Source organism: Talpa occidentalis, unplaced genomic scaffold (assembly GCF_014898055.3).
Source record: "Talpa occidentalis isolate TD23 unplaced genomic scaffold, MPIMG_talOcc4v2.1 talOcc4.4, whole genome shotgun sequence".
In the NCBI taxonomy this organism is placed as follows: domain Eukaryota; kingdom Metazoa; phylum Chordata; class Mammalia; order Eulipotyphla; family Talpidae; genus Talpa; species Talpa occidentalis.
Window position 1 is genome coordinate 55,194,463 of NW_023604295.1, and position 18,191 is coordinate 55,212,653.

General features: G+C 39.8%; 1 protein-coding gene across 10 annotated transcripts in view; it reads right to left on the bottom strand.

Annotated features, from left to right (window-relative positions):
* Window positions 1–18,191, bottom strand: part of DZIP3 (DAZ interacting zinc finger protein 3) — a 110,513-nt gene that overhangs the window by 17,034 nt on the left and 75,288 nt on the right. For 4 of the 10 annotated variants that reach the window (XM_054700614.1, XM_054700611.1, XM_054700612.1 and 1 more), the window contains one exon: window positions 5,084–5,244. The exons of 1 other annotated variant lie outside the window; for it this stretch is intronic. In XM_054700614.1, coding sequence (XP_054556589.1) covers window positions 5,122–5,244 — 123 coding nt within the window. In that variant the 3' untranslated portion in view covers window positions 5,084–5,121. Of the gene's footprint in view, window positions 1–4,455; window positions 4,561–5,083; window positions 5,245–14,684; window positions 17,024–18,191 lie in introns of those variants that run through there. 5 more of the 10 variants (XM_054700619.1, XM_054700618.1, XM_054700615.1 and 2 more) reach the window with 3 other exon arrangements.

Genomic DNA, 18,191 nt, shown 5'->3' on the forward strand with positions numbered 1-18,191 from the left:
AGACAGGAAAGAACACATAGACCCTTATGGAGCTCACCAAGAATAGCTCTAAACAGGTGCAGGCAGACTGCCCAAGGTGTAGGCAGGCAAAGCCAGTTTTTAAAAATCAACTTTTAAATATTTGACTAGTACATATGCTTTTTCCTAAGTTCATGTGCTGGGTATCTGTTTTGATGGAGGTGATGAATTTGCCATTACTTCTCTCTTCCATAACACGGAAGCTTACCCTTGGTTGATCTTCCTGGGGTGTAAAAATATGCAGAATGTCAAAGGAATGATTCAAAATATAGATGCCAATGTTGAGAAGCTCAGTGACTAAGCGGCAAGCTGGGAGGCTGCCAGTTTTTGACCTTCTCCATATTAAAGGAGGATTTACTACAGCTATCAATTCATAGGCCACCAAAAATATTGTGATAATAAATTGCAGTGTGACTTTAAATAAATAACTCAAAAGGAATTCAAACATATTAAATTATATTACTACAATATAAATTTTTCCTTCCCATCTACTTAATTATGGAGAAGTAGGTATCTCAAAACTTATAGCTATGAAAAGTGAAATATAGGAATATAGTTGGTCTAATTTACCTCCAGGATTATTCACTCATGGAATAGATACTACTTGGAGGAAAAAAAGCACTCCATCTCTCGAACTTGAGACATAACGTTTCCAAAATATACCATTTGTGCTTATTAATTATATATCAAAATGTGTTATAGAAGTTTTGTTCAATTTTATACTGTTAATTAGTAATAACTAAATACTCCAATTTATGGCAGTTAGAGTGAGTCATTTAAAATATAAACCAAATCACATTGCTTTCCTGTCCTAATTACACATTCTAGTGACTTTTCATTGCATGTAAAATAAAATCCCAATTATTATCATTGAAACCCTGCATTAGGGTAATAATATTAACAATAACACTGTTATCATTGAACCCCTGCACTGATAATACTTCTGAGCTCCTTTCTGTTCCTTGCTCACTTTGCCCTGGGCACAGCTGCATTCTTAGTGTGCCCATAAACTATAGCCTCCTCCCCACTCTGTATTTTCAAATAGTTACATGTCTCCCCACACAGTTATTTCTCAATATTGTTCAGCACCCATAATTTCCACGCCATCCTTCACTCCCAATGGGACTACTTAAGGATCTGAGGTTTTGGGCCTCCCTGGTGGCACAAGGGGTTAAGACACAACCTCTGAAGCTATCCGCAGCCTCTGCAGCATGAGTTTGATCCTCAGCCAGCAGACCTCTCTGACTTGCCTGCTGCTCCCTTCAGCAGTATATTTCAGTCAGTTTGCCTGTTCTGTTCCCCACTCTGTCCCTGGTGAATCCTCTCACCCCACACACCTCTGGCTGTACCCCAGTTCTTAATATGCATAAATAAATAAATCTTTTAAAAAAAGGATCTGTAGTTTCTTTTCTCTCTCTCTTCCTTTTTTATTCTCCCTAACCCCTAAATTTCCTCTCTTCCATTGCTGCTAGGAAAACTGGGCAGTCATGTGCAGAATAATGAAACTAAGCCATTCTCTCACACCATACACAAAAATTAACTCAACATGGTTTAAAGACTTGGTTGTAAGACTGGAAACCATAAAATACATAGAGGAAAACATAGGCAAAACACTCTATGAATTGGCTTCAATGTCTTTACGTACTGGCCTCCAACAAAACAAAACAAAAATAAATTGGACTACATCAAACCAAAAATCTTCTGCAAAAAAAACTAAGATTAAAATGAAAAGACACTATTGAATGGGAGAAAACATCTGCACCTCATACCTCTCACATGGATATGATGTCTAAGATATACAAAGAACTCATACCATTCAACAAAATGAAAATAAATAACCCAATCACAAAATGAGCAGAAGAGCTATTATGTAGACACTTCTCCAAACAAGACAGACAGATGGCCCGCAGACAGATGAAAAAATGGTCATCATCACTTACCAGGGAAATGCAAATAAAACCACAATGAGATACTCTCTCACTCCCATCTCCACATCTGGAAAATGGGATGGCAGTAATGTATTCCTTATAAGGATGGTGTAGGATTAAACAGATAAGATATGTAAAACATTACATAAATATTGGCTTTACTTATGTAATTAGAATATACTTAGAATGTCATTTCCCAAAGTACTAGTTCAGGGCCCAGCATAAAGTGAGTGCTGTAAAGTAGTATTTATCTCTCCAAAGATACAGCTTCAAAAACATTGCTCCACTATTGCCATTAATCTCTTTCTTGTCTACACCACACCACTGCCTTTTCAGCTGCGAACAGTAGTGAATCTGGCAGAATAAGGCCTTCATGAAAAGCAAGGAGATCAAGCAAGGAGTTGAGGAGCAGTGCCAGGGATCTCTCCATTTATCATTCCAGAAAAGATAAAGAAGACGTTTCTGAAGCATTAACTTATGAGCCTAGAATTCTAAATTACATCACCTATAAATCTAAACTCCCCTTGAGAGAGACTTATACCTGAGCTCGAGGGCTAAAGAATAATGGTATGATTTATCTGCTAGGGCCCCGTCGATGGCAGAGATCCTGGAATTAACATTAATAATCAAGGCTGCTGAGGAAGCTCTGACCACTCTATCAGCTCCAGGTGTTTTATCTGGCTTCAGTGTGGGTGCCAGAGACAGGAAATTTTTTGGTTATTGTTTTTCTGGTTTGGGATTACCAGGTACAAGACCTGCCCCAGTAAGTCTTCACTCTGGGCTCTCCGGCCTTCTCACGTTCTCTCTGCTCTTTTCATGGCTCTGCTTCTCTGTCGGCTCCTCTGCTTCTTTCTTGGTTTCTGCTGGTGACCCCGCGACGCCACCCCTAAAAGCCCAGTCTCAGCCCAGATGAATCTCACCTACATAGGCCCACACCCTACTCCAGGTGCCCGCCATCAGGCATGCATTCGGGACCACAGGTTTCCGTCATCTATCCCAATGGTGGGACGGCAGTAAAACCTGATACTTTTTACCTTACCCTACAATATAATATCTTAAAAACTCTGTGGGGAAAATGTTGTAATTCTCCCTCCAACAAATATCACAAATATTTAGGAAATAAAATATGTTTCTTTCAAGTGCATGTGGCATATTTGTGTTTTAGGAAGTTGCAATTTATTTGGGGCCTTATTACATACAAGCAGTTAAGTATGTTAACTGATTTGATGTCATCCATCAGACTCCCTTCCTTCTTTCCTTCCTTCCTTCCTCCCTCCCTCTCTCCCTCCCTCATGCTCTATTGATAGCTCTTCTGATATCATTCCTCTGTCTTCGAGGCCAGGCGCAGAAAGCAGATGGCAGGTACAACTTGCTGAGGGCTGAAGTCTGGTCTCAGCAAAGTTGGTATCACAGTGACAAAATTCACTTCAGCTGACCTGCAAATGCTGCTCCTGGTTTCTGCCAACATTGTAGAGGAGCAGAAAGAGCATGGTGAGATCAGACTGACCGGACCTCAAATTTTAGATAAGTCTTTTCACTTAAGTTTTCTTATCCTTAAGATGTAGATAATACTTCCTATCTCACAGCAGGTTCTCACGACTAAAGACTGTTGAGAATATTAAGTTACATAACAATCCTGCAACTTATAGATTTAAAAAATGCTTCTGTTCCACCTCCAACCTAATGCTCTGGTAACTTCAGCTGAGTTCCCAGCCACCTGCTTCAGCGCAGTAATGGTCACATGGCACTGAGCTCAGTAGCTGCACATCCTCCATCTGGAAGGACCCAGCATTATAAGCCTATTTTCCAGCTATTGTGCTAATTGCTTGGTTATATGATATATAGAAAAGTGAATGCAAATCTGTGTCTTGATGAATGCCTGCCCATTGAATATGCACCTATTTATCACAGGATGGCATTGATAATTTTTCCCAGAAAGAAATGTTTCTGATTTACATATGTGTGGCTGATGCATGAAGTGGGTTTTATAAATCACTATGTCATCAACCACCAAAAAATGCCCTCTAGTCATATTAAAAAGAGCCCATGACAAGGGGCCTATCAAATTGAATGGAAAAGCCATAAAACCATCAGTTCATTTGACATAAAACTGATATATTATGTGATAATGCTTCAAGTAGAACCCAGGACCCTATTCATCACGCGAGTGCTCCTCGGCTGGGTTCTGAGCTGTGTTAATGAAAGCATCACGCTCAATTCACGCGAGCCAACTGCAGTCCCCAGTCAGCACTGGGGACCTACATGCCAGAAAATGTTCTGTTGAAATCGTTTTCCTTCACTAATGAACTTTCCTAGGAGAAAAGTTACATCAGAGCAGAGGTGACATACCCTCTGGGGCTAGTTTCTTCATAAGTAAACCGTCAGACTAGACCCAGGGCTCTCGAAGAGGGAAATGCATCTGACCTATCTGGCTCTCTATAAAAGGGCAGTGGGCGGTGCCCCATCTCGGGCAGAAATCAGGCATCCTCAGCTTCAGAAAATCACTCACTGATTCTGATGATCCTCTGGGGTTTAGCCTTTTCCCTCAGTGTTATCCCGGGACTAATAGCACCAGCATCTTCTGGGAGCTTCTTAGAAATGCAGAATCTCAGACCTATGGAATCAATCTGAATTTTAACAAGATCCCCAGTGATTCAATGCATATTAAGATTTCAGCAGCTTTTACAATAGTGTTTCACAACCTTGGCCCCATGTGATGTTTAATCGCCTGGGTAAGTTTCAACTATTCCAAGACCCAGCTGTGCCATGACTCAATTAATTCAATTAAAACCTCTAGGAGGTGGGCCCTGGCATCAAGTTTTTTTGGTCGCTGTTCCCCAGGTGATTCTAATGTGTAGCCAGGTTGGACACCCACTAGTTTTAGACTTCATTTACAGCATGCACCTGAGGCTTCAGCTAGTGTCCTGCAAGCTGGAGTAGGTTGACAGAGAGAGCAGAATCACTGGCTTAACAAGGGGGCTTCAAACATCACCAGAGAGGAGAGGCTTCCTTCTCAGCGCCTCATGCCAGGCATCACTTCATTCTTTTGTGCATATCTACAGGACAGCCGTCAGGTAGGAAATGTTTAACATTTTTAAATGGATAAAATGGCTGTTTAGAGTGGTTTAGTGCTTGGCCAAAGGTTGTGTAGCTGCTAAATGGCTCTCGTCCCACTTCAGAGCTGTGCAGTTGTGTTGCTCTGAGGTCCCGCTGCTGTGGCATCAGGAAACAGGAGATTTGGAAACATAGTTTCAGGAGTGATAGGTAGAGATAGGGTGGTGCCTTTTCCTGAGTCAACCTGTGGGTAACATCAGAATGAAAGGTGAGGAAAGGGTCAGACTTGAAGCTTCTGGGGAAATGAAAATGAAAACCAGAGACACCTAGAGCCTCCCAGCCGGTGGGATCCTGGTTGGAACTTTTGTCTTTGTGTCACTGCTCCTTTGACTTAGTATAGAAAGACTGCACTGCTGTGTGAGGTTTGCCGCTCTTTTAAAAATAAAAACTTAAATATAATTGACACACAAACTATATAAAGAGTTTACAGTGTGATGAATTTTGCACATGCTTATGAAACCTTTACCACAATGAAGATTGTGAAGATATCTGCCACCCCAAATATAAATTTGTGCTTCTTTGTAATAACATCATCCTCTCCCACCCTCCCCCAGTAACCATTAATCAGCTCTGCCAATATAGATAAGTTTGCATTTCCTAGATTTTTATACAAATGGAATCCTACAATAATGTTGTTTCTTACTCTGACTTCCTTCAATCAGTATAATTATTTTGAAATTCACTCCAATTATTGCATGTATTATGCTTGGCTTTTTCTAGTTTTAAAAATTACTGAAATAACCTTACATTATAGCATTGTGGAAGTTTCAGGTATGCATAGTTATCAATTAAGATCTGTATATACTACAGAAAGTTCATCAGCAGAGGTCCAGTTCTATACTTCACCATACAATTGACCCTGTTTAAACAACACTCATCTGCTTTGCCCTTCTTTTTGGTAACTACTAATTTGGTCTTCAGTCTGAAAGTTTATTTTTAGTTCATTAGTTTCTTTATGTGCCACACACATATGAATGAGACCATATGATATTTCTCTCGTAACTTATTTCACTAAGCATAATACTTTCAGGTCCATCCATAGTTTTGCAACTGGCAAGGTATAGAGGCAGGAATGGACACTGAGCAGGTTTTCTGATCCAGCAGACCGGGTAAAGGAGGAGTCAGAGTCCTCAGTGGCTTTTGCAGATCTTTCATTTAGATTTACCAAGCACATGGCAGGCAGGGGTTCTGGGGGGCCTGGAGGCTGGTAGGCCTCCCAACCAATTCTCACTCTATCTGGGCTCTCCGGCGTTCTCTCTGCTTCTCTGCTATCGACTTCTCTGCTTCTTTCTCGGCATCTTCTGGCATCCCCGTGATGCCGCGCTTAAAAGCCCAGTCTTAGCCCAGGTGAATCCCATCTACATATGCCCACACCCTACTCCAGGTGCCCGCCATCAGGCATGCATGCAGGACCACAAGTTTCCATAATCCATCCTAATGGCGGGAGGGCAGAAAAGCCTGACACTTTTTTCCTTACCCTACACAAGGTTTCGTGCTTTTTTTTCATAGCTGAATAATATTCCATGTATACCACATCTTCTTTTATCCAATCATCTGTCAATGAGCATTTAGGTTGTTTTCAGTTCTTGGTTGTTGTAGATAATTCTGTATTAAATAGGAAGGTTCAGAACTTCAAATTACTGTTTTTGTATTTTTTGAGATAAATACCCGGAAGTGGGGAAACTGCTTTATATGGATTTTTAATTTTTTGAAAACTCTCCATACTGCTTTCCATATGGCTGCAACAATTCACATCCATGAACTGTGTACAGAGCCTCCTTTCTCTCCACGCCCTCTCTAACACTTGTTATTTCTTTTTTTTTTAAAGGAGAACTCTTTTTTTGTTTGTTTGTTTGTTTGTTTATTTATTTATTTATTTATTTATTTATTTATTTATTTATTTATACAAGCACTGGGTACAGTCAGAAGCTCGGGAGGGTGAGAGAATTCACCTAGCCAGAGCGGGGAGCAGAGCAGGCAGAAGGACCGAAATACACTGCTGAGGGGAGCAGCGGGTGGCAGGAGGGGTCTGCACACCATGTGGGACCTTCCTCCTGTGGCCGGGGAGCAGCCGGGATCGAACCGGTGCTGCAGAAGTTGTGGGCAGCTTCGCAACCCAGCGCTCAACCGCTGCGCCACCGGGGAGGCCCCACACTTGTTATTTCTTGTCTTGTGAGTGCCTGTGTATGTGTATGGTTCCCACAGAGCTGAATCCCCTTTATTTACCCAAGTCCCACAACAAATTCCTGGACAAAATAGAGCAAGATCATGATTCTTGCTGCCTGATCACGATGTCATTCTCTGCACGATTAACTGCTGGTTGTGCAGACATTGCTTGTCTTCTGTCAGTGTCCACAACTGCTTTGGATGCACACTAACTGAGTAAGGACGTCCAGCTGGCACACCGTGTGCTCCAGCTTCCTTGTCTGGGGCCTCCTATTGTCTGGGGCCTCCTAGTGGGCTCCTGGGGCTGGGTTGCCTGACTCCTGTTGCTGGTGGCTTAGGGAAATCCTCTTCTGGCAGGTTCCCAGTGGAGCTTGGGCATCAGATGCCTAGTGGCTCAGGGCCTCTGTGCTTTTATGATTTCTCCATAACTGACAGCCTCAAGTTACTCTTCCACACCATCACATATTCATCAGAATCTCCAGATGCAAAATACTATCCTGTTCTTGAGAAGGCAACAGTGATGGTTGGGTCATGATGCCCACGGAGTGTGTAGGACAGCCAGTCCTCCGTATGGTCCAGAATCCTCAGGGTGGAGTCACTGGAGGCCACAACCAGGTAGTTTCTCTAGGAATTCCAAGTCCTGGTGAAAATGTGTGTGTTCTAGGTGCAGCCAGTGGAAATGATCTTGGGACATGACTGCCACCAGGTGGCCCACTGCTGCCATTGAGTGAGCAGGACCCCATCCTTCTGTCCCTGCAGCCCCTATCAGTTGCTGCCCACCCAGCTTCCTTGCTCCCTCCTGTGGAGGAACACAGGCCTACAGCTGAGCCAGAGCTCTAGTAGAGGGGTGGCTGGCAGCAGAGACTGAGCAGACTGACCTCTTAAAGTTTATTTTTTTTAAAAGGTTTTATTTATTTATGCATACAAGAGCTGGAGTACAGGCCAGAGGTGTGGGGGTGGGTGAGAGGATTCACCAGAGACAGAATGGGGAACAGAACAGACAGCTTGACTGAAATACACTGCTGAGGGGAGCAACGGGCAAGTCAAGAGAGGTCTCCTGTGCCATGTGGGTTAGCTCCCTGGCCGGCCAGGGACTCGAACTCGTGCTGCAGAGCGCTTCATAGTTTGCGTCTTAACCCTTTGCGCCACCAGGGAGGCCCTTTAAGGTTATTTTAATGATAGTTTTTGAAATCTTTATTTGTTACAAAGATATACTCTTCCACATCGATGGGGTTGGTTCCTGGAGAGTCTGTCATTCTCTTCTTGGGATGCCACATTATCTTGAGACCTCACGTGCCCAGGTATTGTCTGTTTCTGCCTGCCCATTGGAAATCTGGATCAGTAGCTTAGACTTGAGCTACCTATATTTTACTTTTCCAGTAGGTGGCACTGTAACTTTGATTTTATTGATTCTTGCTGTAGGTGTGTAGGATAAAATCAGGGTAGTGGAGGCACCCAGAGGGGGCCAGTCACTGTTCAGAAACTGTCTGGGGTTTGTTTATGGCACCACTGTTAATCCCCCACTCTGGGGTCCCATTATCTGGGACTCAGCAATCTACCTGCTGTTAGTGCATTTCACGGCACCAGCACAGGTCCCCTGCCATCCAGGAAGGAGCATGGTGTAGAGTGATTTCTCTGTTGTCCTCTTCCTGAGGTTCCAGACCATCTGAAGCACCTGAGCTCCTCCCCTTTGGGCTTAATTTGAGCCAAAGTTATGTGCCTCCAACCTTCACTGCTCTCCCCTCCCCAGAACCCTTGGCTAGCAACTTGACCATCTCTGCCTCCAGACTGCTACCTCCCTGAGTTTCTTCCCTTATACCTTTCATCGCAGTGATGCATGGCTCTCTGCTGCATTCCCTCTGCAGCAGTCTGCTGGGCTCAGATATGCAGAAGGTGCTTCCATTTCACCACCATGCTGAAGGATTCTTCGTGGTGCTCTGTTCCTGGATAATTTTTAATTTTCTCTTGGAAGGAAAACAAGGAAGGAAAGCACCTCTGTTGCCAACTTGGTGACATCAAAAAAACCACCATCTGACTTATAGTCAGTTGGTTAGAAGATCAGGCCACATACTGCAGTTGTGTTTGGCATCTGAAGTTATGGAAAAGTCTCGAGTCCTTAACCTGTGGGATCTGATGCTACCCAGATAGACAGTGTCAGAGTTGAGTTAAATTTGCAGGACAGCCAAGAGTATCCACTGGAGGCCTGAAAAGTTGCTTGGCATGTGTACATGAGCAAAGGATTAAGAATGATCTTTAAATTCTTTTATTAGTGCTATAGTTTTCACACAGTGATATTTTATATTAAATTAAAAATTATTTTTAAACAAGATTATACAGACATAAAAGTTAAAATAGAAAATACTCTAGGGATTAGAACTATGGCGATACATTATTTTTTCTCCTTTATTTCTGCAGTTTGAAATATGCTATAGTCAACATACCTTTCTTAATTAAAACAAACAAACAACCTGACACAATTTGAGAAGTAAAGTTTTGCAAAATAGTTTTCAGTAAAAGTTTGTGAAAGCTGTAATAAGTTGGTATGCAGCCTCATCTGCAGTGGCTGCACCTTATTGCCCTAATGTCTGCCTTCAATGAACTTTGACCATTCAGGGAACTAAGTAAGACAGTCAGCCTGCTTCCTATCTGCAAGGCAGAAATGCAGACTTGTGCTTATTCAAACAGGGTTGATGTTATGGTATAGACTGGGAAGCACTGATGCTGACAATGAATGAAAAATACTCAGCTTTGTATTTCCTTCAGTGTTTTTTGGCAGTTTTGTGGCATTTTATATGTAGGCCTGGGAGGGGAGAAGACAACTGGCAGATATCTACTTATCAAGAAGTAGTTGGAGAGAAACCTGAGTAAATGTCCAAACATGGTTTTGGAAAATAGGTTTCATCAAACTTAATAAATTATACCTTGGTTTCATTTTCATCCTTGTCATAATTTTTAGTCTATTTCATATATTGAAATCCTGAAAAGTCAATTGCTTTGAAGCCTTAACACTTTTGACTTATGCTTTGCACAGTCTTTATTTTTAGGAACCCAAACAAGTTTTATTAAATGTGCTGAGGGAAAATTGGCAGGCCCGGGAAAAGGCTCAGGGGTTACCAGCTGAGTAGGGATTATTATAATAGTGGTAAGTCCAATTAAATGCACTGTCCATAAGTGATATAAAAATTGCACTAATGCTTAAGTTTTCATTTAGAGAGCAGAAAGTCATCTGTGGGCTATGACTGAAAAGAACTTTCTAAGGGTTACTTACTGTTGAACCACTGTCCTTGTTAAAAATGGGTAATCTGTCCTCTTATGTAAATTATGCTTGGGTTCACAAGGCTCATATACTCAACACACATTTATTGAGTACCTACTTTGTACCAGATCTCTTAGGTAATGGGTGGTAAATGATAAACAAGTCAGCCAAAATTCCTGCTCTCAGTTGTGACCCTTACATGAAATTCTTTTCTCCCTTGAATTCTGATATCTTCTGCATTTGAACTCTCATTACCTGCTTCATCAAACCACTTCCTATTGGTCTTAGTCTTGCCTAGATTCTGCCCTCTATTATTCATTAATTATGTGTGGATAATTATATATGAAAAAAATTCCTGCTTCTATGAATCTTATAATAAAATTAAAGAGTAAACAAAAATTTCAGATAATAAATTCAGGTGTATTTTCATTTTGGTAGTCAAGTAGAATACTTTTTTTTAAATGCATAGTGGGCTTTTTAATGATTTGTCACAACTTGTTTTTGCATGTTTGTGAGAAATACTAAATAACTATGCTGTGCCCTTAGTGCACCACAAGTGGCAAGCGGTGTTATCACCTTACTAGTAATAGAGACATCGATCACATGGATCAGGTGGCTTCCACAAGGTTTCTGCGCATAAAATCGTCAATATTCCAGTCAAGGAAAATACTTTAAGGTCACATTTACACAGAGAACTGAGTTAAACATGGAATGCCGGGGACCAGCCTCTGGCAACATGTCGTGTCAGGGGTTCCTGAAAGGATGAGAGGGCTGAGGGGAAGGGGGTAAGGTAGAATGAGGAGACACTGACACTTGGTGAGGTGCTAGTATCTTCTGCCGAGAGACTCAGCAGGTCTTTATTTATTCATCTTTAGTAAGCAGAAAAAAAATACATTGTCATGTGTAAAGCAGAAACAATTAGTGTATTTTATTCCCATGGACTACTGGCTCCTACAGGTCCCAGCTAGACAGTAGCCTTCACGGTTAATAGATAAAAAACCAAACCTAACACTAAAACTTATTATTTCAGCTAGACAATTATCTAAGACAGTGGATAGCCGCCAGTGCATCCCTGGCAGCTAAAACCTCAGCATCAAAAGACTATTTTATTCACATGGCCTTCAGCCGGAGACCAGCTGCTGCTCAGCTATCAGAACTTTTTCTACCTACAAACTTCTTAATACAGTCAACTTCATTTAAAAACTTTCCTAAGAAACTTCTAAATAAAAAGGAACTTCTAAAAAACAAAACAAGGATATACTATAATTGTTATGCTGGATTGCTTGTCAGATATGTACAATAAATTGTCTCCCATTGTTAATTGGGCCAAATTGTGTAGTAACTAATTTCTAAACAGGTAATTTTCCGTGCCAATTGTTTGCAGTCTGCTGATACATGTACTTTTTGGGAAATTTTTCTCCTTTTCTCCTTTCTCCTTTTCTCCTTTTGACCAAGAACAAAAAGTGAAGGAATGTTAGATCTTCAGCCCCACGGTGTGAGGCACAAGGAATCTTCAGCCCCATGGTGTGAGGCCCTTTACCTTCGCTGCTTGCCAGTTGTCTTATCTGGCTGGGGCATCAAGGCCTCCTGCAGCAATGCAATCTAAGGAAATGTGTTCCAAGTGGGAAGGATGTTAAGTAGCATCTTAATATGATTGAGAATCAACTAAGATCTAGCTTCATCCTTCCATTTTCACTGAGAAGATCTCATTGCCCCAGCCTGCAGCAACCAAACTCTTATATAACTTATCTGTGTGATCTATTTAGCATTGAAGACATATTTCACTATAATACTAGTTATCTTCAAGGAAGTTGAGATGCTTGAACTCGACTTACGACACAGCTCCTTCAGGCCTACAATATCTTGTCCTATTATTCTTGATGTACCCCAAATCAAAAATTATTCTCATGTAACAAGCATTCAATAAATAATGACCCTAATTTTGATATATTATCTACACTGTTGTCATGTTTCAAGGAGCATATCAATTCTTGACTATGGGTAGAAAGGGCAAAGGTAGTAAGAGAGTTAGCTACTTAAAAAATACATCCAATGAATATATGCTGGTTTCAAACTCCTGTTTATTTTGTAATGTTCTGATAATGTAAAAGTGTTCATAATTCATTAAAACAAACCACTTTTCTTAATTGAAGTTGTAATTAAAATGTTTCACCTTTAACTGCTGAGGAATGGCTTTTGTCATAGACCTTTACAATTAAAATAGTCTTTCTTGGGCTAAATGCCAAATTCATTACTGCCGCTTACAATCAGTCTTTCCTTTGGCCATATAGTAATGTTTCAAGAGAAAAGTCAAAGGCCCATACAAAAACTTTTCCTAGAAGCTTGCTATTTTCTCTGGTCTGAGATCGTGCACTGACAAAAATTATTCACATTGCAGAAGTATGCTATTGTGACATTGGAATCCTAATAGTGGTTGTAACATTTCATGGTTTAAGAAAATGATGCAACTCTGGAGATAAGCTCTAAGTGAATGTCAATATGATGTTTGAAATTGAAAAATGTGTAACATCTGTACTTTGCCATTTTAAAGTATTGATCAAATACCATCAACCTGGAAGTAAGAAGAGTATAATTTTTACTTTATTCTGAGCTAGAATGCCTCCTATAAGACTAATCTTGTTTCAGTTGTGTATTTACCCAAAGAAGCAGTCAAGTAGTTTCATTTGCTTTTTTTCATTTGTTATCATAGAGGGACCAATACTGGTTTTGATGCAGGAATGTAGATTAGAATCAGGGCCCTTCTACTCAATAGTTGTGTGACTTTGGATAAATCATTTCCTCAGGATTCTTGTCTCCCAAGTGGAGATAGCATCTTTCCTATATATCTGTACAACTTTTAGTTGCCTAGATCATTGTTATTCAACTTTACTAGGCAGAATTAAGAATTATTACATTATGTAGTTCAAAGGGATCTAGCAAATGTTACAGGGGTGTGATGATTTTATGTAATAAATTAACCGTTCATCATTCTGGGAGTATGAGAAAGTGTAAAGAATAATGGTTATAGTCTCTGATCACTTCATTTAATAAGGGTAGTTAGAGAGAAACACTTTGAGAATAAATTCAAACAGGCTGAAGAGCTAATAGAAGGTTTGCTACTTTGAGAATGAAGACTAATGAATGCACATTTAGTGTCAATAATTATCAGGCAAGTAGTCCCTCCCCCCTTTTTCACATGAGAATTTGAGAAAAGTTTAAGTAATTTATTCTTGATCGTATAACATCCCAGAAATGGAATTTAAAAATTCAAACCTAGACCTGCCTGAGAAAGTCACTTTCTACACCAGTAGTTTTCAAACTTAAGTTTGCTTCCGAACACCAGGAGTGCTCATTCAAAATACATATTCTGGGGCCTCCCTGGTGGCACAAGGAGTTAAGATGCAACCTACGAAGCTGTCCACAGCCACTGCAGCACGAGTTCGATCCCTGGCCAGGGAGCTACCCACATGGCGCAGCAGACCTCTCCTGACTCGCCCGCTGCTCCCCTCAGCAGTGTATTTCAGTCAGTCTGCCTGTTCTGTTCCCCACTCTGTCTCTGGTGAATCCTCTCAATCCCCTGCACATCTGGCCTGTATCCCAGTACTTGTATGCATAAATAAATAAATCTTTAAAAAAATGCATATTCCCAGAGGGTCTCTTGGAATATATAAATGTGATATGGCCTACAATCTATACTTAAGAAATAAACCCATTAGTTCTAAAAACTGCCCATTCAAGAAGATCAGAAACCATGTATCTTTACAGTAAGTTAGTATCAATTTGCTTTTATCTGACTATAACCACATAGTACTCAGCTACTATAGTCCTAGAATTCTTACTCAAGAGGCTATGGGATGGGCCTCCCCGGTGGCGCAGCGGTTGAGCGCTGGGTTGCGAAGCTGCCCGCGGCCTCTGCGGCGCCGGTTCCATCCCCAGCTGCTCCCCGGCCACCAGAGGAGGATCCCACATGGTGCACAGACCTCTCCTGCCGCCCGCTGCTCCCCTCAGCAGTGTACTTCGGTCCTTCTGCCTGCTCTGCTCCCGCTCTGGCTCTGGTGAATTCTCTCACCCTCCCGCGCTTCTGACTGTACCCAGTGCATGTATAAACAAAACAAACAAACAAACCAGCAAACAAATAAATAAAGCATGCCTCTATTAAAAAAAAAAAAAAAGAGGCTATGGGATGAAGTATTCCAGGAGTATTTTATAAATGCAGAACATTCAATAAATTTGAATGAAAACATTACAAGATATAGGCTCTCAGAGTAGATGCAGTTGATGTTACTGGTATTTAATTGTTTTTGCTGTAAATACTGCCACATCCCTTGTTGGATTTCTGAGCAGGATGGTGTTCTGGACCCCAGTGCAGTCACAGGCAGGGCAGTGATCATTGTTCATGGTAGAATGATCCCTATAATTATCTTTATTGTTAAATTATACATAAAAAACCCACAACTGCATTACGTTCAACATCAACAGAACAGAACCTGACTTGTAGGAGATCAGTCCTACTAGATTATTCTCAATAGTCTCAATATATATCAGCTATAAGTCGTCTGGCACCATCCTTGGAGCCACAAATGGCAGATCTTGCAGCATCAGTCTGTGGAGGAGGCTTATGACTGAATGTTATATTTAGCAATGTTGTATTTAGCAAATTTAGCAATTTGCAAGTCTAGGTGACTGCCTTTTTAGATATTTTCCTTTCCTTTTTTATAACAAACAATTTAGCTACAATCAAACAAAAGTAAGTATCTGAAATAGAAGTTTGAAGTATTAGGATATACTTAAACCAAAACACACAGATAAAATAGGTGTTCAATTAAGAAACATTTATTATTTCCCACATGAAAATGAAATTGCAACTGTAAACAAAAACTAAGAAATATCTCATGAAATAATTTGCTATATCACCATGACCTTGAGAAGTTAGAGAAGATAATTATTAAAGGCCCTTAGAACTTTTGCAATTCTAAGGCATTTTTGGCATTTTACATGTCTAGATGAAAGCCTTAATTTTTTAATACATATTTTCCAGTCTATTCTCATTACAAAAAAAAAATTTTTAGCATACAGAAATGGCAGATTTAATAGAGATTTAAAGTAACTTCAAGATACATTTACACTGAAATATACAGATAATGTAACTGCTGAGTGAGGAAACACTTATTCACAGTCTCAATTTCATTAATTTATGGAAAAGAATAGGAACCAAGTAACATTTGTCTTAAAAGGTAACCCAATTAATTTTGCAACTAGAGACATGTACAACACTTACAGAATTTATACAATACTATTTTCAAAATAGGCTTTTTACTTTTAAGAATGAAAGTTCTCAGTAATAAACTTGAGATACGCAGCTTAGCCCAGTGGTATCAACTTTGTCAACAAGCAACCACACACATACAGTTCCCTTACCCCCGGCATGAGAAAGTGAAATTAGAAAATTTTAAGGCAGGAAAAAAAAAAATCGCTCCAATGTATAAATTATTGAGGTCCAAAGAGCATGTTTATAACTCAACATAAGATCTCAACTATTCAGCTGAGCATGTGACTTAATTTGCACATGAATTCCTTTTCTTACTGCTTCCTGATTTCTGATTCTGGGAATGTCTGTGCTGTACCTACTGTTCAAGACACTGGGTACATGAGGAAGCATTAGACATGGTCCCAGTGTGTGCTGGTAAATGTTTAATAAGTACTTCCTAAGGGGAAGTGGTCCCTTAGCGCATTTACCAATTTCTATGTATAAGTAATCCCACTATGGCAGATTTCGATCTACCAACAGTTTTATAACTGGCTCACAAAATTCCTGAAATTAACAATCCTCTCTTAAAAGCCTTTGTAAGTCAGCTCTAACATAAAACACTGTATGATTCCCACTCTGAAGTAGCTCCAAATCTCTTCATAACTTGTTACATGTTTTAGAGGACAGAATTGAGATAAAATGGAAATAATTCAATAACTTTTTTTGTAACAAGTGTTAAAATTAAAGGAATGTTGAAATCTGTGGAATTTTCCAACTTATTTACTATTTCACTTTTGCTTAAATTTATTTAATGAAATTAAATTGTGTATGTGAGGGGAAGTAAAGGGTGAACAGAGTAAGAAGGAAAAGAAGACATCCTAAGACACATGCCAACAGTTACCATGTTTATGTTGGAAGAAAATACCCACTAAGTACAAATATAATGTAACTTTCAAAATTCCGTCTTCTTTAAGGCCTCTCAGTTCAGTCATAAATCCTGAAGATTTATCTTATCTGTCCTCTTTGGCTGCAGCTTGGATGAGATTAATTAGCTTCTTTTGTATAATACTGAAGAGCACACAGCTTCACACCACTTGCACTATCAGCTCACAGTAAAAGGCAAAACTAAATTCTGGAGACTTGAAAACAGGACTTCCTTTGTGAAGGAAGTTTCTATCTACATCATATCTTGGGCAAGTGCCGGCTGGAGTGGCCAGGAAATTCTTCTGGTAACAAAACATGGAGCCTACAGGTTGGGCATGTCCCCTGTTGCATCAACCAAGGTCTAATGCACTTAAGGAACAAAAAGACTCACATCAGTCTCTCAGATTTAAATTAGCAGATAGAACAGTTACTCTGTAACAGGGTTACCAACATGTCTTCTGGTAGATTTTATAGACTCATCTGATGGGTTGCCAAGCCTGCTACTGCAATCATGGCACCTCCTCTGTGATTTGCTAAGCAGTGTATAGTCAGTAACAACAGAACACCTTATGGCCATGTATTCTATTAGGGTCCTACTGCGGTTTTCAGGATGGATGAATAGCTATTCTTTCTAACTGAGGAAACCTGTATTTTTTTCTCTCACTTATTTTACTATATTCATTTTTAACTCAGAAAAAGTCACAACTAAACATATCGAAGTAACCAATACCTTTTATAAAATGTTTATGCTATTCTGAAGTTAAATTGATGAATATACTTTTCAGATTGCTCTTTCTTTGGCAATGGTAATTTTCCTTGGCCATAAACTATCTGTTAAGTTATTTGCTTTAATAATGACTCTCTCAAAACAAATAAATTTTACCTGGGTGAATAATGGAGCGTCAGGACAGATAGGAAGGATTAAGAATAGGTACTATATATGAGTCCCACTAATTCTAACCCACAATGAATAAATTAATCTACTTTCAATTCATTTGCCAATGACAAAGGATAAAATACGTTTGTGAAACATTTATTTTCTAAAAGGAAAGGACTATACAAACTTCAAAGGGGAAAATCAGGTGGCTAAATATCTTTCCTGAAGATATTTTGGGATTAGCCACTGTGTGTAAATCTTTTCATATCAAAACAGATACAAAATAAAATCCTGTACCAGGTATAACGTATCTTTGAAATGGTGCTTAATGACATGGTTTGAATGAGCTAGCTATGTTCACGCCCATTAAAAGCCTTTCTTCTATAAGATTATCTTTTCCTGTGTCAAATTATTTCTCTACAACAGAAGACTTAGATCATAAATTATATATTAAAAGTACTTGGACAGAAGCAACACCAGGAGTTATCTATATGCCACAAATCAACATAAGATATGTCAGCCTTGCATTTTTCTAACAACAAAATTCAAGATGGAGCATCTTAAAAAGCAAATAAATAGGAGCCTGAAGAGATAAAGGTAGTTTGATGCTTTATAATGGATAAGGCGCATTCAAGGATACTATGTGTTATTTATAGCAAA